At 42.4% G+C, this 22506-nt stretch overlaps 1 protein-coding gene across 8 annotated transcripts in view; it reads right to left on the minus strand.

Annotated features, from left to right (window-relative positions):
- LOC130295730 (phospholipid-transporting ATPase ID-like) overlaps positions 1-22506 on the minus strand; it is a 196135-nt gene that overhangs the window by 52763 nt on the left and 120866 nt on the right. For all 8 annotated transcript variants that reach the window (XM_056546808.1, XM_056546803.1, XM_056546799.1 and 5 more), the window contains one exon: positions 5469-5527. In XM_056546808.1, the coding sequence (XP_056402783.1) occupies positions 5469-5527 (59 nt within the window). The remainder of the gene's footprint in view (positions 1-5468; positions 5528-22506) is intronic.

A 22506-nucleotide genomic window follows, 5' to 3' on the forward strand; every position in this document is an offset into this window, starting at 1 on the left:
AGTCACATGATTATGTCACATGTTTAAGTCATATGATGGTATTGTTACCCAGAGAACACCAGTGACCAGGTGACCTCGCGAGTGACCTATGGGCTCCCTGCACAGCCCCCCTTTATAAGGAAGGGAGGAGCTGTAATCTCTCTCTGTCCCAGTGCCTGTGTCCAGCCATTGGAGGCCTCAAGCCAAAAGTCTGAAGCCACCTGTCAATTGCAAGTAAGCTCAAGTCATCAAGTCAGTCAAGTCAAGTCAAGTCTACTGTCTAGTCACCGTGGCCTGCATTATAGCCAGTCAGTTTACCTACAGCAAGTCCCAGCATGCCTGCAAGGTCTCTCTGTGTCACTGGCCACCTCTCTGGGATACTGGCTGAACTGTATAGACTGTAACACCTGTCTAACCTCAGTAAAAGCTACCGTTACCCTTAACCTGGCCTTGGACTCTTTATTGCCCCTTCCTGACCTAGGACTAGCGGTACTACCTTTGGGTGGATACATAGGCAAACCACGCCCTGGTGTCACGAACACGAAGGGGTTAATACCATCTACCCCAGGGGCCATAACATCTGCCCCTTTACACCTCACATCACACCCCATGGCGCACCACAACTGGTCTCGCAATTCTTTTGTGATCTTTTCCCCGAGAGTTGTCTCAGGTTTTCCCAGGTTGCAGTGCAGCCAGAGACATCACATCACTAGTCAGGTGTTGAAAGGGAGCCTGTCTGAGCTTCAGTGGGTGGAGGGACCGCTGGGTAAGCGGGAGATCATTCTCCACAGGACATTGTAGGTTCAAGCACAGCACAGCATGCAAGGCAGCTCAGGTGTGCAGCAATGGGTGGGGTGGCTGATATTTTGGAGGGATAAACGTGACCTCACACTTATAAACAAGGGATCCTGGGATTTGTAGTTGGAGGGAAAAAAAATCCAACAGGAAATAGCCATTTCACAAAGCAGCAGCGTAATGGTGGACTCACAACACAGCAATAAGCCCCAAGATAAGCACGGATCCTTCCTAGGCATATCCATTACTGTCTAGGAGTTTAGTACTGAAGTCACCTTATATAGGATAACCCCTTTAAAGGGGTTTTCGGACAGACAAACAACACAAGTCTATGGAGGGAAGAGGGAGCTCTGCCCACCAGCTTTGGGAGAATAGAAAATTATAGATGAAGCCTGCAGAGCATAAATCTGCTGAGGAATACCGTATACAAGTTATATAATGGCCAGAAATAGTGCTGCTCCTCATTTACACACTATCCTTTGAAGGTCATCGGAAATCATAAGCACACTTTAATGTTTTTTTTTTTTCCAAGGTTGCCTGTGATAGGTCAACTGGACATCCCTGTCCCATAATGTCTGCATCTACTGGCCTTGACAACATCTCCAAAGAACAGTTGCTGATGTTAAATGTAGCAATAAAAATAAGGCAGGAAATCCAAGGTCCGCAATATGGATATTATCATCACCGGTAACATGGTACGTTAGACCACCCTGAAAGCTGAGGCCCCTTGTACCCATCCCTAAGAAACAGATAAATATGTTTTACGGTTTCGAGATTTTCCATTATGTAGCCCCTGGATTATTGGAATATAGGGAATGGACTTGTCCTGTTCTGGATAATTTCACCTCCTCCTGGTATCTCCGAGCAGGTTTATGTCTACCCCACGCAAGCATCTTCACATCAGAGTTGGAGACCCGTTCAGGAGATCCATCACAGAGTCCATTTCAAACACAAACAATGGAGCTGGATCGGTCTCATTGATTTTGAATAGGGTCCGTTGGGTTTCCCTTTGGTGTTTGTTGTTTTGCTGGAGTTAAAGGGGTACTCCAGGAAACTATATTATTCCCTTATAAATGTCTGATTACTGGGGGGTCCGACCGATGGGACCCCTGCAATCTCGTACAGGGCCTAGCCCTGAACATCTCAGACTCCTCTGCACTACGACTCCCACCCTGGGAGATGAACAGGAGTGACGGACCGCTCAGCCAATAACCAGACTAAGACAGGACCCTCACTCTGACCCTCAGACACTTATCACCTATTGACAGGATAAGATTAGTTCCCCGGACCGCCCTGCGGTATTTTCTTCTCCGCTCATTCACTGTCATTTGAACAGATTCAGTCAACGGAGCTCCGAGGCCGATGTGAATGAGGCCTAAGTGTGTCTGGAATTAGCGCATTTTTCCTCCTCCCAGAACAGTTTAAGCTGTAACTCCATGTAATAGGGGGTCTGGTGTAATTACAATAAGTAGATAAATAATTGGATAAATAATAATCCGTATACGGAGCCCGATGCCTGAAATAATCTGCCTAAAGCCTAGCAGAGAACTTCTGATGCCTTTTAATAAAGAGGGTTTAAGTAAGCGGCATCTGTGTCCACGAAAACAATCTGGGCCCCTTATTCCTATGGCTGATCAGTGACGAAAGTGAGGAGAATTTCCTTCCAAAAGAAAACAAACTATCTAGAAGTATCATCTAACGTTAAACACCTTAATATGTCCATCCGCCAACCATGAGCAGCATGGAGGCTTATTGGGTATTATTTAAGGGGTTTCCCAGATCAATGATATTGATGGCCTGTCGGTAGAATAAGGCAACGTTCTGATCAAGTTAGTGATCTAAGCTCCTTCTAAAACAATGAAGGTGTTAAAGCATGCATGGGATAGGCATAAGGCTATCCTTTATATAAGACAGGGATAGGCATAAGGCTATCCTTCATATAAGATAGGGATGGGTATAAGGCTAGCCTTCATATAAGATATGGATAGGCATAAGGCTATCGTTCATATAAGATAGAGATAGGCATAAGGCTATCCTTCATATAAGATAGGGATGGGTATAAGGTTATCCTTCATATAAGATATGGATAGGCATAAGGCTATCGTTCATATAAGATAGAGATAGGCATAAGGCTATCCTTCATATAAGATAGGGATAAGCATAAGGCAATCCTTCATATAAGATAGGGATAAGCATAAGGCTATCCTTCATATAAGATAGGGATAGGCATAAGGCTATCCTTCATATAAGATAGAGATAAGCATAAGGCTATCCTTCATATAAGATAGGGATAGGTATAAGGCTATCCTTCATATAAGATAGGGATAGTCATAAGGCTATCCTTCATATAAGATAGGGATAAGCATAAGGATATCCTTCATATAAGATAGGGATAAGCATAAGGCTATCCTTCATATAAGATAGGGATAGGCATAAGGCTATTCTTCATATAAGATAGAGATAAGCATAAGGCTATCCTTCATATAAGATAGGGATAGGTATAAGGCTATCCTTCATATAAGATAGGGATAGGTATAAGGCTATCCTTCATATAAGATAGGGATAAGCATAAGGCTATCCTTCATATAAGATAGGGATAGGCATAAGACTATTCTTCATATAAGATAGTGATAGGCATAAGGCTATCCTTTATATAAGACAGGGATAGACATAAGGCTATCCTTCATATAAGATAGTGATAGGCATAAGGCTATCCTTCATATAAGATAGGGATAGGCATAAGGCCATCCTTCATATAAGATAGCGATACACATAAGGCTATCCTTCATATAAGATAGGGATAGGCATAAGACTATTCTTCATATAAGATAGTGATAGGCATAAGGCTTTCCTTTATATAAGACAGGGATAGACATAAGGCTATCCTTCATATAAGATAGTGATAGGCATAAGGATATCCTTCATATAAGATAGGGATAGGCATAAGGCTATCCTTCATATAAGATAGGGATAGGCATAAGGCTATCCTTCATATGATATAGGTATAGGCATAAGACTATTCTTCATATAAGATAGTGATAGGCATAAGGCTATCCTTTATATAAGACAGGGATAGACATAAGGCTATCCTTCATATAAGATAGTGATAGGCATAAGGCTATCCTTCATATAAGATAGGGATAGGCATAAGGCCATCCTTCATATAAGATAGCGATACACATAAGGCTATCCTTCATATAAGATAGGGATAGGCATAAGACTATTCTTCATATAAGATAGTGATAGGCATAAGGCTTTCCTTTATATAAGACAGGGATAGACATAAGGCTATCCTTCATATAAGATAGTGATAGGCATAAGGATATCCTTCATATAAGATAGCGATACACATAAGACTATCCTTCATATAAGACAGAGATAGGCATAAGGCAGACTAGATGGACCGAATGGTTCTTATTTGCCGACACATTCTATGTTTCTATGAAACCTTCTATGTTTCATAACATTGAATAATAGGAAAATCCAAGACAGGGTCAACACCCAATGAAGAGACAATTTAGGATATTTATAGAGAGTTAATAATAAAATGACGACATTGGCATGAAAACTTTCCACAAGTCACTTTTCCTCCTATGGGCACCTCATGGTTGGGTTATGTCATTCCTCCTAGCTATGTCCCCTTTTGTTAGGACACTAGGTGTGAGAAGTCAAAAGAATGTGTCAAATTTACTGTGAAATAAAAAAAAAATGACCCACTCCTATTTTTTTTTAAATGTTTCTATGTTTCATAATATATATATATATATATATTTTGGTGTGTTTTTTTATTTTTTTAATTTTTTAATCCTGAAATCTTGCAATTTTCATTTTCACCACCAGGGCCTAAAACAAAGCTGAGATTTCCTGTTCTGTCTGTGATGATAAGCTGGAAAGCGATCTGTACGGCATTACGGTAGATAGAGAAGACAGCAGCTGTTCCTCACAGCTCAGCCTCCCCCTCCCTGTGGAATGACAAAGGTCACAGAGTACACCCAGTAACGTTTACCATTCATGTCAAGGGGACCGCTCCTGTTTATTGTTACCTATCTCCATGGGGCTTTCTGTAACGTGTATCTGCAAATGATGTTAAAAATCACTCGGGCAAGAAGGCTGCTCCCATAATTAAGTGCATAAATATAAAAATTACAATTGGAAAATAGAAACATATTAATAAGAATGTTAAAAGAAAATCTAGGCGTCACATTTTCTTTAATAGGGAACACATTTGATATGCAGTTGATAGGGCAGTGTTTCCCAACCAGTGTGCCTCCAGCTGTTGCAAAATTACAAATCCCAGCATGCCCGGACAGCCAACGGCTGTCCGGGCATGCTGGGAGTTGTAATTTTGCAACAGTTCGAGGCAAGCTGGTAAGGGATATGTCAAAAGTTTTTATTGATCGGGGTGTAAGAGCTTCTCTCCCAGCTCTGTGTCTATGAAACCCAGAGGGCCCCATACACTAACATTATGAGTCCATCCAGGTCACGTGACACAGAGCCCGGAGGGAACAAGCTAAGCACACACTAATCCTAGCTCCTTCTTGTGATAGGTCGGGGTCTCAACATTAAAAGTTTTTTTGTTTTTTTTTCATGACGGTGCCCATTTAATTTTATATGCAGTTCATGACAGTATTTGAGCATCACTACCCCATCCCCCCCCCCCCCCCCCCCCAATGCTTCCCAGATTATGGACTCACCGCATACTTGAATTTGAGGTTGAATTCCCGGTCATTCGCTCGCAGCCGCCTCTCTTTCTCTATATTAAGGGGGAAAACAAAGCAATAACATAGTGAACGACTATGGACGTCATTTTACTTTTTCATGCATATAAAAGTCAGATCATTGACTCTGATTTACTAAGAGTGGAGTTTTCTGTGGGTTCTTTTCCCCCCGACAGGTATTTTTTCATGGTACTAACATGGCTATTTTTATCTACGTTTTTTTTTTTTTTTTTTTTTTTTTTTTACAGAGCTCAAATCCGCCACATTTTAAGTGGGAACATTAATAAATATGTTGGGATTTTTTTTTAACTGTCTGGGACACGCCCCTTTTTTGGCAACCACGACCCCCTTTCATGGCAGCCTCCCCTCTATTTTCGTGTTTTCTGGGTAAAATGGATAGTTGGTCTGGTTTTTTGGATTTTTTTGTTGTGAACTCTGGCGCACGAAGCAACACATTTTTGGCGCAAACCCCCCCCAAAAAAAAAACAATCGGGATCACATTAGTAAATGATCCCCAATGTGTAAGAAAAAAAAAAAAAGCTCCCTAAACTTTGTAACATATTTGTTTTTTTTATTCTTTATTCAAAATCGCTATTAGCTGAAAACCCTACCAAGGGTACGTTCACAGCGGGTTTTCGGCTGCGTATTTTAAAGTGGGTGGGCTCTTCTCGGCTGTCCGCAGCCGATTTTCCGCGCCGGAATGTACACTGCGGAAAATCCGCCGCAAGCCCCACTGAAGTCAGTAGGGACTGTGGCGGATTTTCCGCAGCGTAAATTACGACACGGAAAATCTGCTGCGGACAGCCGAGAAGAGCCCGCCCACTTTCAAATACGCAGCAGAAAAACCCGCTAAAAAATTTGCACGTGTGAACGTACCCTTATATCCAATCTGTCAATTCTTTAAAGTCGCAAATATTTTAATGCATAAATGGAGTTTTTTTTTTTGCAAATTTCTGCAACTTAGGAGGGTTTGAACTCTGGATAAAGCTGGATAAAGTTAAAGGGGTACTTCACTGAAAAACACATTTTTTTTAAATCAACTGGTGCCAGAAAGTTAAACAGATTTGTAAATTACTTCTATTTAAAAATCTTAATCCTTCCAGTACTTATCAGCTGCTGTATACTACAGAGGTAGTTCCTTTCTTTTTGAAATTCCTTTCTGTCTGACCACAGTGCTCTCTGCTGACACCTCTGTCCATGACAGGAACTGTCCAGAGCAGGAGAGGTTTGCTATGGGGATTTGTTCCTGTTCTGGACAGTTCCTAAAATGGAAAGAGGTGTCAGCAGAGAGCACTGTGGTCAAGACTGAAAGGACATTCAAAAAGAAAAGAACTTCCTGTAAAGCATACATCAGCTAATAAGTACTGGAAGAATTAGGACTTTTAAATAGAAGTCATTTACAAATCTGTTTAACTTTCTGGCACCAGTTGATTTAGAAAAAAAAATGTTTTCCAGTGGAGTACCCCTTTAAGGAAAAAAAACCTATTTGATCCCCTGATGATTTAGTACCTTTTTCCACTGCCAAATAAATAATGGGTCTAATTTTTCAATTTTAATGGTTAGTTTATTTGGACACTGAGAAACAGAATAACCACAAAAAAGCCAGACTAACACATTTCACATAAGTTATAAATTGCTTTGCATTTTACTCAGTGAAATAAGTAATTGACCCCTCAATCAACAAGATTTCTGGCTCCAAGGTGTCTTTTATACAGGCGATGAGCTGAGATTAGGAGCACTCTCTTAAAGGGAACACTCCTAATCTCAGTTTGTTAAAGGGCTACTCCACTGGCCAGCATTCAGAACATTAAGTTACAAACGCTGTGCACACGCTGCGGGGGTCAGCCATGCCCCCCCCCCAATGCAAGTCTATGGGAGGGGGCACGGCGGCCGCCACACCCCCTCCCATAGACTTGCATTGAGGGAGCTTGGCCTGACGGCACGAGGGGGCATGCCCGACCCCTGCAGAACGCACACGGCGTTCGGAACTAAATGTTCCAAACCCTGGCCAGTGGAGTGCCCCTTTAACTGTATAAAAGACACCTGTCCAAAGAAGCAATCAATCAGATTCCAAACTCTCCATCATGGTCAAGACCAGAGAGCTGTCTAAGGATGTCAGGACAAGACTGTAGAACTACACAAGGCTGGAATGGGCTACAAGACCATCGCCAAGCATCTTGGTGAGAACTTTACAATAGTTGGTGCGATTATTGGTAAATGGAAGAAACAAAAAAATCACTGTCAATCTTTGTCGAATGGGGGCTCCATGTAGGGTCTCACTTTGTGGAGTTTCCATATTCATGAGAACGATGAGGAATCAGCCCAGAACTACACGGGAGAATCTTGTCAATGATCTCAAGGCAGCTGGGACCATAATCACCAAGAAAACAATTGGTAACACACTACACCAAGAAGCTGAGGAAGGCTCCCACACCGAAACGCGTCCTTGTACTACACTATGGAATAATAAATCTTCATTGTGCATTACTGGTGAGTGCTGAAATCCTGCAGCGTCTGCAAGGTCCACCTGCTCAAGAACACACATGTTCAGGCCCTGCTGAAGTGTGCCAGTGAAACCTGCTAATGAATGTCTCAGTCTTTGATGTCTTTTGCCCTCGGCAGATTTAGTTTCCAATGACATAATGTGGTTAAAACCTGTGCCTTGTTTAGGGCTTGTTGTAGTTTCTACTATATATTCAGTATGATCTGATTTCTGTAATACAAGTCAGCCTTTACTACTAGGGGGCAGCGTATTTATTACCATGTCCGCCCGTCACTCTCTGCGGGGTAGGTGGATTATTCTGCAGCTGGAGCTTAACTACTGTAAGAATTCCGAATATGAGGCTGTTTTCTTTAATTAAAAAACTATTGACTTAACTTATAACCCAGACAAAGCAGCTTTATATAAGATGAATAACGCAGCCATTTCCATCCGTGAGAGGCAGATGTCAAAGTGGTGCCCCCCATAGGCATGTATTATACTGCGGTCACATCCAAAACTATAGTATGTTCAGAATTTACTTGCAGTTAAAGGGATGCCTGATTGCGGGGGTCCCGCCGCTGCGGACCCCCGTGATCTTGCACGCAGCACCCCGTTATAATCAGTCCCCGGAGCATGTTTGCTTCGGATCTGATTACTGGCGATCACGGGGGCCGGAGCATTGTGACATCATGGCCCCGCCCCCGTGTGACATCACGCCCCGCCCCCTCAATGCAAGCCTATGGGAGGGGGCTGTCACGCATTGAGGGGGCGGAGCGTGACGTCACACAGGGGAGGGGCCGTGACATCACAATGCACCGGCCCCCGTGATCGCCAGTAATCAGACCCGGAGCGAACATGCTCTGGGGACTGATTATAACGGGGTGCTGCATGCAAGATCACGGGGGTCCCCAGTGGCGGGACCCCCGCGATCAGGCATCTTATCCCCTACTCTTTGGATAGAGGATAAGATGTCTTAGCACGGAGAACCCCTTTAAAGAAGATGTCCAGAGGCAATAATCTTATTCCCTATCTGGATAGGAATAAGTGTCTGATTGCGGTGGGGGTCCCACTGCTGGAACCCCCTGCAATTTCCCGTACGGGGCCCCGGCTCTGCACGCTTTTTACCTAGCACTTAAAGGGGTACTCCCGTGGAAAACTTTTTTTTTTTTTTAAATCAACTGGTGCCAGAAAGTAAAACAGATTTGTAAATTACTTCTATTAAAAAAATCTTAATCCTTCCAGTACATTTTAGGGGCTGTATACTAAAGAGGAAATGCTTTTATTTTTGGATTTCTCTTCTGTCACGACAACAGTGCTCTCTGCTGACCTCTGCTGTCCATTATAAGAACTGTCCAGAGCAGCATATGTTTGCTATGGGGATTTTCTCCTGCTCTGGACAATTCCTAAAATGGAGAGCAGAGGTCAGCAGAAAAAATTGTGGTCGTGACAGAAGAGAAATCCAAAATGAAAAGCATTTCCTCTGTAGTTTACAGTCACTAAAAAGAACTGGAAGGATTAAGATTTTTTAATAGAAGTAATTTACAAATCTGTTTATTTAAAAAAAAAAAAAAAAAAAAAGGTTTCCACAGGAGTACCCCTTTAAGCATGTTAAAACATGGCCCCTCCATTCATTTCTATGGGAGAGGTGATAACACGCTGCTCCGGCCCCTGTATTGCCCGTCATTACGCACAGAGCGAACTCGCTCTGTGCAGTAATGATGGCGGGGTGCCAAAGTGTCGACCCCCGGGGTCCCCAGCAGCGGGACTGCGGCGATCTAACATCTTATCCCCTATCCTTTGGAGTACCCCTTTAAGCATTGCACTTTTATGTCCGAGGCTTAGCTGCAATACCAGATACGACCTATAGACAGAAGTGACACTATTTTGAAATGAAAATGAAGCCATTATTTTTGTAATCCTGAATATCTCTTCAAAGCAGTGTTTTCCAAACAGTGTGTCTCCAGCTGTTGCTAAACTACAACGCCCGGCATGCTGGAAGTTGCTTTGAAGAAGCAGTCTGTTGTATGTTTTTCCCATATCATGGATGTTTACTATTATTAGTCATACAGCACCATCTGTTTTATTCCAGCACAGCTGCATCCATGCATTTCATTGCAGTAAATGGGTCTTGTGATCACCAAACCTTCCATTGCTTAATGGGTCAGAACATGATGTTAGTCCTTGGTTCTAATGTCCTGTGAACTACAGGATGACATTATCACCTACCAGATCCCTCCTACTAGCTCTCAGATCCCTACCCACCCATATCTGTATACTGCTGCTATCTCTATGGGATTAGGATATATAGTAGTTATACACCTCCCATCCAGCTCTATCTGTATACTGCTGCTACTATCTCTATGGGATCAGGATGTATAGTAGTTATATACCTACCCTCCCAGATCTATCTGTACACTGCTGCTGCTATCTCTATGGCATCAAGATATATAGTACTTATATACATCCCCTCCAGCTCTATCTGTATACTGCTGCTGCTATCTGTATGGGATCAGGATATATATTTTAGCTATACACCTCTCCTCTAGCTATATCTGTTTCTACTGCTGCCATCTATATGGGATCAGCATATATAGTAGTTATACACCTCCCTTCCTAGCTCCATCTATATACTGCTGCTGCTATCTCTATGGGATTAGGATATATAATAGTTATAAACCTTCCCTCCAGCTCTGTCTGTATACTGCTGCTGCTGCTGCTATCTTTATGGGATCAGGATATATAGTAGTTTATAAACCTTTCCTCCAGCTCTATCTGTATACTGCTGCTGCTATCTATGTGATCAGGATATATAATAGTTATAAACCTTTCCTCCAGCTCTATCTGTATACTGCTGCTGCTATCTATGTGATCAGGATATATAATAGTTATAAACCTTCCCTCCAGCTCTGTCTGTATACTGCTGCTGCTGCTGCTCATATCTCTATGGGATCAGGATATATAGTAGTTATAAACCTTCCCTCCAGCTCTATCTGTATACTGCTGCTATCACTATTGGATCAGGATAATTAGTAGTTGTAAACCTTCCCTCCAGCTCTATCTGTATACTGCTGCTATCACTATTGGATCAGGATAATTAGTAGTTGTAAACCTTCCCTCCAGCTCTATCTGTATGCTGCTGCTGCTATATCTATGGGATCAGGATACATAACAGTTACACACCTGTCCTGAGGCTGTGATCACACATTGCATTTTTTTGGCTGCATTTTATATGTTTTTGCTGTAATTTTACACAAATCAATAGGTCTACATATTTATTTGTAGGTTTATCTACAGATTTTTCTATAGGTTTGTTTTTCCTGTCATTGGAAATTGGAAATTTAAAACATGTGGAAATAGCCGCACCATGTAAACCACGTCCACTTTAGTCAACAAAAACGAAAAAAACGAGTAACTGGATGAAAACATGAAAAAATTAAGGTGTCAATGACAGGAAAAACTAAACCAAAAAAAACTAAAACACATCAAACAAAAATGGCGTAACACTCGATGCATGAGCCTCTTATCACAAGATAAGTAAAACAATGTGTTTATCATCTATATATATATAAAACTCAACGTGTGTGTGTGTATGTATATATGTGTGTTTGTGTGTATGTTGCAGCATCACGTCCAAACACCTAAAGATATTAACATGAAACTTGGCCACATGTTACTTATATGTCAACAACAAACATAAGATAGGTGATTTAACCCTTACTCACCCCCATTTGCCAGGGGCGGGGTTTATGTTTAAAGTCCCATACAAGTCAATGGGAAATATATGTTACTGCATAACTTCCAAACGGCTGGAGATATGAGGATGGGATAGGAGGTTGGGATAGGAGGACGGGATAGGAGGACCGGGATAGGAGGATGCGATAGGAGGACGGGATAGGAGGATGGTATAGGAGGTCGAGATAGGAGGACTGGATAGGAGGTCGAGATAGGAGGACGGGATAGGAGGAAGGGATAGGAGGATGGTATAGGAGGTCGAGATAGGAGGACTGGATAGGAGGTCGAGATAGGAGGACGGGATAGGAGGAAGGGATAGGAGGATGGTATAGGAGGTCGAGATAGGAGGACGGGATAGGAGGAAGGGATAGGAGGATGGTATAGGAGGTCGAGATAGGAGGACTGGATAGGAGGTCGAGATAGGAGGACGGGATAGGATGTCGAGATAGGAGGACGGGATAGGAGGTCGTGATAGGAGGACGGGAAAGGAGGACGGGAAAGGAGGACAAGAAAGGAGGACGGGAAAGGAGGACGGGAAAGGAGGACGGGATAGGAGGACGGGAAAGGAGGTTGAGATAGGAGGTCGGGATAGGAGGTCGGGATAGGAGGACGGGATAGGAGGACGGGATAGGAGGACTGGATAGGAAGACGGGATAGGAGGTCGGGATATGAAGTCAAAAGCTTCCTCCTTTGTTTATTTTCCTCCCCAACAAGGATTAGGAAGGAAAACCGGGCAACACCGGGTACTCAGCTAGTTGTAGAATAAAACTGTAGAATAATGTTCACAATAATGAAGTAGATAAACGCTTGGGACATGGAGGCGACAAAGGACATACGATGCACTATTCACCCCGTACAGTCGGGAGACTTTTTTTTTCTCATAACACTATACAGAAGGGCTTCCCTTTTAAAGAATGTTCTTCCCTTCTCACACTCCACCGAGCAACGTTCAACACAAAAACAATCACTACGAAACGTAGAAGTGTAAAGAGTTCACGTTGAATAGTAATGTTCCTGGAGGTCGGCATTCATCATCGAAAAAAAAAACAGAAATCTAAACACCAGGAAACAATGTGACAAAGTCTGAAGGACAAACACGTGAAACAATGTTGTCGGCTCAGGCGGTGTTATGTGACTGGGTCAAGGGCGCAACTACCAGCACGGTAGACTCCATGAGGGGAGATTTATCAAAACCTGTCCAGAGAAAAAGTTGCCCAGTTGCCCATAGCAACCAATCAGATCACTACTTTCATTTTGCAGAGGCCTTGTTAAAAATGAAAGAAGCGATCTGATTGGTTGCTATGGGCAACTGGGCAACTTTTCCTCTGGACAGGTTTTGATAAATCTCCCCCACATCCATAAAGATTACGATACGATGTAGTGGACATTGTACCAGACAATCATCCCACCAACAACCACACATGATTCTTATGGCCAAACTTGTTTGCCACACTTTATTCCCATTGGGTGACCCAACAGATTGCAGCATCCCACACACTTGAGGGGGCACACTTGCCCCAGGTTTATTCACCAAATATTTGCCAGTAGAGCCGTGCACTTCCACTCGTCCCCTAACTTGATTCCCGACAACGTCCGTGTCTGTCTGAACTAATGGGATCTGAACTAATGGGAAACCGTGCCATGTATGTTAAAGGGGTACTCCACTGGCCAGCGTTCGGAAGTAAATGTTCCGAACGCTGTTTTGGAACTTATAGGGGTACTCTACTGGCCAGCATTTGGAAGTAAATGTTCCGAATGCTGTTTTGGAACTTATAGGGGTACTCTACTGGCCAGCGTTTGGAAGTAAATGTTCCGAATGCTGTTTTCTCGCTGCGGGAGCCGGTTACGCCCCTCGTGACATCAAGGTCACACCCCCTCAATGTAAGTCTATGGGAGGGGGCGTGACGGCCGTCACGCCCCCTCCCATAGACTTACATTGAGGGGGAGTGGTCTTGATGTCACGAGGGGCGTAGCCGACCCCCGCAGCATGAAAACAGCGTTCGGAAAGTTCCACTATCCCACCTAACATTACAACTAAGACTCCCTTTACAAGGGCAGGGAGCAGGGGCGTACATTCAGGGAGGCTAATACCAAAAATCAGAATGGGCCCCCTGGGTCCTATTACCCACAGAAGCCTCGTTCGGCCCCAGTTCCACCCCCACCCCCGGGCCCTTTCCCCTTTGACCTCTAAAATGCTAGTCCTAGGGTAGGGATGAGCCAGAGCAAATGTGCAGTGCATTTTGGTTGAACAATGAAACAGCTGAGGTCGGACCCCTTGCAATCAGACACTCATCCCCACTCTGTGGATTAGTTTGCAAATGCTTGAGTACCCCTTTAAGTTTTTTTTTTAATTATAGAGTTGTTACATCTTTATGTCCATGTGTCTTTTTCAAATAATAAAATATTATTATTGTTCTAATACTTGGGGTGTGCACAACATGTTCGGTGTTTTCTCCTAAGTACCACCCAATGCTTATATGGTATGGTTGAGGCACCATCTTAGCTTACTGCTTTACTGATATACAATTCGCTTGGAGAAAACTTTACCCGAACTTAAAGGGGTAATTCGGTGGAAAACATTTTTTATTTTTTTTAAAATCAACTGGTGCCAAAAAGTTAAACAGATTTGTAAATGACGTCTATTAAAAAAATCGTAATCCTTCCAGTACTTATTAGCAGCTGAATACTACAGAGGAAATTCTTTTTCTCTTTGGATTTCTTTTCTGTCTGTCCACAGTGCTCTCTGCTGACACCTCTGTCCATTTTAGGAACTATCCAGAGCAGGATATGTTTCCTATGGGGAATTTCTGGAATGGACAGAGGTGTCAGCAGAGAGCACTGTGAACAGACAGAAAGTAAATCCAAAAAGAAAAGAATTTCCTCCTGTAGCATACAGCTGCTAATAAATACTGGAAGGGTAAAGATTTTTTTAATAGAAGTCATTTACAAATCTGTTTAACTTTCTGGCACCAGTTCATTTAAAATAAAAAGTTTTCCACCGGAGTACCCCTTTAACTAAACCAAAGAGTAACACTCTAGACTAGGTGTATGTCTTCCTAAAAGTAGCAGAACTAGGGTCCAGACTGAAGGTTTGACTAGGGACTCCTTCCTACAGCCTTCTAGAAGTCCCTCCATAGAAACTAGCTAGGTAGCATCATTTGACCAATGAATCACTCATCTTTACACAGCATTATGCAAATTTTTAACCTTTACACGCACATTATAACACAGTGTATGCTATCAAATGTAATGTACAAAACAGTTAGGCAGGTCAACTCGCAGTAACGGTTCACACAGCTTTCTAGAAATTTCTGCATAGAAACCAGCTGGGGAGCAGCATGTGACCAATGAATCACTCATCTTTACACAGCATTATGCCACTATTAACCCTTACACTCACATTATACCTCTGTATATGCTCTCAATGTAATGTACAACAATTATGGAGGTCAACTCACAGTAAACCCCATACACAGATAGGGTAGCTGGGACACGTGTACCGGGACACTACATGAGGAGACTCATAATAAACTTATCATACCAAACCAGCCGGCGCTTAAGAATAAAAATAGACATACTAGGCAGCAGAACAAAAGCCGCCAAGTGCCAAGGATTAATAATAACCCTACAATAACAATAATCACACAGGTATAAAAATAGAGACTTAGTAATAATACAAGCATCAGCGGCGAATACATCCAACCACAATCTGGCATAACGGTGAAAAGTTACTTTTATTTTTTATTTTTTTTATAGGATGTCTAGTCAAAAACGGAAAAAAACTATTTTCAAATAACTCTGGCTGAAATAATGGGGTCCTCTATTAAAGGGGTACTCCAGTGGGAAACTATTTTTTTTTTTTTTTTTTAGATCAACTGGAGCCAGAAAGTTAAACAGATTTTTAAATTACTTCTATTAAAAAATCTTAATCCTTCTAGTACTTATTAGTTGCTGAATACTACAGAGGAAATTCTTTTCTTTTTGGAACACAGTGCTCTCTGCTGACATCTCTGCCCATTTTAGGAACTGTCCAGAGCAGCATATGTTTGCTATGGGGATTTTTTCCTACTCTGGACAGTTCCTAAAATGGACAGAGATGTCAGCAGAGAGCACGGTGGTCATGATGTCAGCAGAGAGCTCTGTGTTCCAAAAAGAAAAAATAATTTCCTCTGTAGTATTCAGCAGCTAATAAGTACTAGAAGGATTAAGATTTTTTAATAGAAGTAATTTACAAATCTGTTTTACTTTCTGGCACCAGTTGATTTAAAAAAAAAAAAAAAAAATAGTTTTCCACCGGAGTACCCCTTTAAGAATTCTCAAGATTGTTTCCAAACAGGGAGAAATGTTATCGACCCAGCCTCATGGGGAGAAACTGTCAGGGACCATCTGGGTGACTTTTCATGCCTGTAATGTCTGGCGGCAGCTATAGTGTTTTCGATTAAAACCAGAAGAGGAAGTTAGCTACTTCCTTCTTTATTGATCTCAATACTAGGCAGAACTTTCTAGGGTTCCTTAAAGATTTTTTTTTATTTATTAATTTTTTTTACATTAGGAAAACAAACATTGTAACCTTATAGGCCTGAAATTAAAACTAAATGGGTTTTTGGCTGTCCGGGCATGCTGAGAGTTGTAGTTTTTTGCAACAGCTGGAGATACACTGTTTGGAAAACACTCGGATAGGGGATAAGCGCGCATACAAAAAAAAACACCTGAAATGACAGGTATACATTAAATGGGCACTGTCAGATACAAAAACTTTTGATATGTTGTAAAGCATGCAACACTAATAGGTTTTGCAATTGCTTTCATTAGAACATTTTCAGTATTTCATACTGAAAAAAACAAACAACTGCCCCCCCTCCCCTGCCTGCTTGGACACATACTAGTCCTGCTGTGTCCATGCAACATCACCTATGTCATGGACACACTTCCTTGATTGACAGCTGTGAGCGCAGGGATCAGAGCTGGAGGAAAAATCCTCCCACTGTCAGCTTGTGTCCCGCTACTGTCAGTGAGGACAAGCTGGGAGTTGTAGTTTTGCTAATGCTAGGGGAGATGTGAGCAGACAGCATACTGAGGGAGGGGGCGGAGACCTGCACAGTGAGGCCACGCCCCCTCCCACTGAGAGGAATTCAGACTAGTGAGCTACCGTATATACTCGAGTATAAGCCGAGTTTTTCAGCACAATTTTTCGTGCTGAAAACGCCCCCCTCGGCTTATACTCGAGTGAACTCTCCGCCTGTCAATCCCTTCGAAGTGGTCTTCAACCTGCGGACCTCCAGATGTTGCAAAACTACAACTCCCAGCATGCCCGGACAGCCATCGGCTGTCCGGGCATGCTGGGAGTTGTAGTTCTGAAACATCTGGAGGTCTGCAGGTTCAAGACCACTGCGGCCTTTGTCATCATCCAGACCCCCCTTTAGTTTTTCACTCACCTCCCCTCGGTGGGAAGGAAGGGTGAGCTGGTCCATGACATCCCTGCGCATGAACATCCCTGTGCGTCGTGGTCAAGCCAACGTCACTTGTCCGGGGCCATCCTGGAGCAGAGAAGAGGGCCTCCCGGTAGATGGCCCGGACCAGCTCACCCTTCCTTCCCGCCGAGGGGAGGTGAGTAGAAAACTAAAGGGGGGTCTGGATGATGACAAAGACCACAGTGGTCTTCAACCTGCGGACCTCCAGATGTTTCAAAACTACAACTCCAAGCATGCCCGGACAGCCGATGGCTGTCCGGGCATGCTGGGAGTTGTAGTTTTGCAACATCTGGAGGTCCGCAGGTTGAAGACCACTGATGAAGGGATTGACAGGCGGTGATGATGGGGGGGGGGATGATGACGGCGGTCTGGATGATGACAGGGGGGATGATGACATGGGGGGGGATGATGTATTTCCCACCCTAGGCTTATAGTCGAGTCAATAACTTTTCCTGGGTTTTTGGGGTGAAATTAGGGGCCTCGGCTTATATTCGGGTCGGCTTATACTCGAGTATATACGGTAAATTAAAAGTGTAATAAAAAAATAAATAAAGGTGCTAGACACATAAAAATTAGATGTACATGGTCAGGATTAGGTACTGAGTGATATATTAAAAAAAGTTTTTTTTTGTTGGATCTGACAGGTACACTTTAAAGGGTAACTCTCATTAAAACTAATTTTTGCTATTGCACTCCTTATGGTAAATAAAAAATATTTCTTATATACTTTGTTTTAAAAAAATGATGTTTTCTATGTTTTATTTGTGCTTAAAAAAGCTCAAGAGCACATTTTCCCCCATCTCATACACAGATTTAGGACCGAGGTCCAAACACAGAAAGTGCAGCATGGAGTGCTGAGGGGGGTGTGTCCAGCCTCATCCAATCATAGCTCCTCTCACACTTAACTGCCATATGCTGTTGGTTGGACACACCCCCCTCAGCACTCCAGGCTGCACTTCCTGTGTTTTGGCTTCGGTCCTAAGTCTGTGTATAAGATGGGGGGAAAATGTGCTCTTGAGCTTTTTTAAGCACAAATAAAACCTAGAAAACGTAATTTTTTTTTTACCAAAGTATATTAGAAATATTTTTTATTTACCATAAGGAGTGCAATAGCAAAAATTAATTTAATGAGAGTGACCATTTAAGGATATGCTCACATGTACATGCTAGTCACATCATAAATTGCCTTCAGTATTCTACACTATATACACAACATAATACACTATTTTTTACCAATATTTCCATTTTTGGAGATACTGGCCTGCAAATATCAAAACTGTTTATACAAGTTTTTGGCCTGAATTTTTTTAGGTCATGCATTAGGTTTGCATCTTTATTTAGACTCAAACATTTACTTGTAGGGCACATTCACACTACGGAATCTCTACCTAGAGAAATACCAGATAGAGAGTTCGTCTGCAGAGGGCGCCGCTGAAAATTCTTAGGCTATGTTCACACAGCGGATTTTCTGCAATTCCGCACTAATTCTGTTCCGTGCAAGTCACTGGACAGAATTGTGGCATTCCGACTGAATTTGTAGCGGAATTCTGTGTTCTGAAAGCAAAGAATTCTGCTTAAATTCAAGCCCCATTGACCTAAATTGGATTCTGCAGTGGAATTTCGCAAAATTTTTCTCTGGTCGAAAGTTTTGTAGTGTGAATGCAGCCTAATGGTATATTTTGTGACAGTCAAACTGGAGCCTGTAGTTGGAACGGTTGGCGCTAAGCTAAGCAAGGATTAAACGGGTACTCTCATTAAAACATTTTTGCTATTGCACTCCTTATGGTAAATAAAAAATCTTTCTAATGTAATTTTTTTTTTTTAAATGAAGTTTTCTATGTTTTATTTGTGTTTAAAAAAGCTGCCACTAGGTGTCTCCCTACTTGGCCAGAGCACATTTCCCCCCATCTCTTGCAGAGACTTTGGACTCCTGCTGACCTGGCAGAAGTCCAAAATCAGGAAATGCAGTCTGGAGTGCTGAGGGGTGTGTGCAGCCTTAGCCAATCATATCTCATCTCACAGTGAACTGCTCTGGGATGTGTGTAGCAGAGTGAGGGAGGAAGTTCTCCCCTATATGGCTTCAGATGATGTCATGCCTGCTGGGGAACGCCCCTTCCCAGTCTGTGAATCTGACTGAGACTGAGCAGAAAATACAGAGCAATATCAAGGTAGAAAACAAAAAATAATAATAATAAAAATAAAGGCAGGGGGTGGTTTATCATGATGGGGGCAGTGAACTGAGAGGATTATACAATTTAACGAGATCATGAGAGGTTCTCTCTAAGCCTTGTAATCCATTTGGCTCATTATATTTGGAACATTCTGAAAGGCCAAAAAACATTTTATGATGGCTTTGAGCAAATCCAAAACTTACGTCATATTTCACATTTCTCACTTGCAATTTGGCAGATAGCCAGTGGAACTGTGAATGACACCTTGGATGAGATAATACATTACAAATGGGCTATGTCATTTCAGACAACTTCCCTCTATGTGACAACCTGTCCTAACATGTTTGTAAATCACTTCATTAACCAAAAATTATTCCTCACTGCAGAAAACATCTCAAAAATCGTGGCCACTAGGTGCAATCTGTTGTTTACGTCCCATTGTCAGGGGAAACTTGTCTCTAGTAAATGATAGATCAGGATAAAACACAGTAAGTGGGGTGGGGCTTAGTATGTACTTTGTGCAGGAGAGAAAGGGAGAGAGAGCCTAAGAAATCTTGGGCTGTGAACTTGTAATCTGAGTCAGTCTGCCTGTAAAAGATGATCCACACTGTTCCATAAAGGTAAAGCAAGGCTTCCCTCTCATCTCTCACCATCTAAATCTAAAGCTCTGAGTAGCTAACCTATACTCCTGCATGTCCACAGTGCTGCAGTTTATCCCCCCTCCTTTTTATTCTCAAAAGAAGCTAAGTGCTTAGTGTAACCATTTCCTTGCTGTGTTCCTGTAGCTGCTGTTTTTGCCCATTCTGCTCACATAGCACCTTTCAATCTCAGTGCATCAGTTACCCCTTCTCCCTCCAATTCCATCTACAGTAGTGTACAGTGTAAACCACACCCCAGTAAGGAGTATGTGCTTTGATTGGCCAGAGAAGTAAGGGAAAGGAAGTCCATGTATGTATACTACTCGCAAACAGCCCAGCTCTAGTCCCTCCCAATGAAATGGAGAGAATAAGAAATAGCTGTGTATCATGGTGGATACTGTAGACAGATACATCAGTGGATCAGAATATACAACATTAATACATGAAAGAATTAATATCCTATCACAATAAGGACATCTGTCAAAAGTATTTAAAACCAGTCTCTAACGGTACAAAAAACAAACTATAACAACGCTAATAAAAAATTATTTTATATAGCATACATAATATGTTCTTTGTATGAACCATATAACTACTGAGCATTGTAATTGCCACACTTTGAACACAAACATGTGTCTTTTATTATTAATAATAATAATAAGTTCAATATGAAGAGTCATATGACAGCGGCCAACAATACAAAAAGGACAAAAAGGTAGAGGAATATTATTGGAGATAGATGTTCTCATGTATATACTATATCACTTACACAAGTTCATAGCTTGATGCAGGTTGCGGGAATCCCTGGCGGGGGTGGTTTCAAAATCCGACTTGCAGTATCGGCGCTTCACCGGGATGTAGAAGAAGTTCTCGCAGGCAGTTTACTGTGAAAATGTTTTAATCGCCAGGGTATATGTTATACAGAGGCAAATTAGTTATACACATAGCTGGGTGCTCAGGGCAACGCGTTTCATGAGGGGATTCCTCTCTTCATCAGGTTCCAACGCGTTTTGAGAGGGGATTCCTCTCTTAATCAGGTCCCAATGCGTTTCAAGAGGGGATTCCTCTCTTCATCAGGTTTCAAACGCGTTTTGAGAGGGGATTCCTCTCTTAATCAGGTCCCAACGCGTTTCGAGAGGGGATTCCTCTCTTCGTCAGGTCCCAAGGGACAAGCGCAGATCCTTCCTAAGCATGTCCATTACGGTCTGGCAGGTAAGAACTAAAATCACCTTATGATGAATAACCCCTTAACGACGCAGGACGTATATTTACGTCCTGCGCCGGCTCCCGCGATATGAAGCGGGATCGCGCCGCGATCCTGCATCATATCGCTTCGGTCCCGGCGCTCATCAACGGCCGGGACCCGCGGCTCATACCACACATCGCCGATCGCGGCGATGTGCGGTATTAACCCTTTAGAAGCGGCGGTCAAAGCTGACCGCCGCTTCTAAAGTGAATCTGAAAGTATCCCGGCTGCTCAGTCGGGCTGTTCAGGACCGCCGCGGTGAAATCGCGGCGTCCCGAACAGCTGATCGGACACCGTGAAGGCCCTTACCTGCCTCCTCGGTGTCCGATCGACGAATGACTGCTCCGTGCCTGAGATCCAGGCAGGAGCAGTCAAGCGCCGATAATGCTGATCACAGGCGTGTTAATACACGCCAGTGATCAGCATAGGAGATCAGTGTGTGCAGTGTTATAGGTCCCAATGGGACCTATAACACTGCAAAAAAAATGTTTAAAAAAAGTTAATAAAGGTCATTTAACCCCTTCCCTAATAAAAGTTTGAATCACCCCCCTTTTCCCATAAAAAAAAAATAAAACAGTGTAAAAAAAAAATAAATAAACATATGTGGTATCGCCGCGTGCGTAAATGTCCGAACTATAAAAATATATCATTAATTAAACCGCACGGTCAATGGCGTACGCGCAAAAAAATTCCAAAGTCCAAAAAAGCGTATTTTGGTCACTTTTTATACCATTAAAAAAAATGAATAAAAAGTGATCAAAAAGTCCGATCAAAACAAAAATCATACCGATAAAAACTTCAGATCACGGCGCAAAAAATGGGTCCTCATACCGCCCTGTACGTGGAAAAATAAAAAAGTTATAGGGGTCAGAAGATGACATTTTTAAACGTATAAATTTTCCTGCATGTAGTTATGATTTTTTCCAGAAATACGACAAAATCAAACCTATATAAGTAGGGGATCATTTTAACCGTATGGACCTACAAAATAATGATAAGGTGTAATTTTTACCAAAATATGCACTGCGTAGAAACGGAAGCCCCCAAAAGTTACAAAATGGCGTTTTTTTTTTCGATTTTGTAGCACAATGATTTTTTTTTCTGTATCGCCGTGAATTTTTGGGTAAAATGACTAATGTCACTGCAAAGTAGAATTGGCGACGCAAAAAATAAGCCATAATATGGATTTTTAGGTGGAAAATTGAAAGGGTTATGATTTTTAAAAGGTAAGGAGGAAAAAACGAAAGTGCAAAAACGGAAAAACCTTAAGGGGT

Source organism: Hyla sarda, chromosome 1 (assembly GCF_029499605.1).
Source record: "Hyla sarda isolate aHylSar1 chromosome 1, aHylSar1.hap1, whole genome shotgun sequence".
Classification (NCBI taxonomy): domain Eukaryota; kingdom Metazoa; phylum Chordata; class Amphibia; order Anura; family Hylidae; genus Hyla; species Hyla sarda.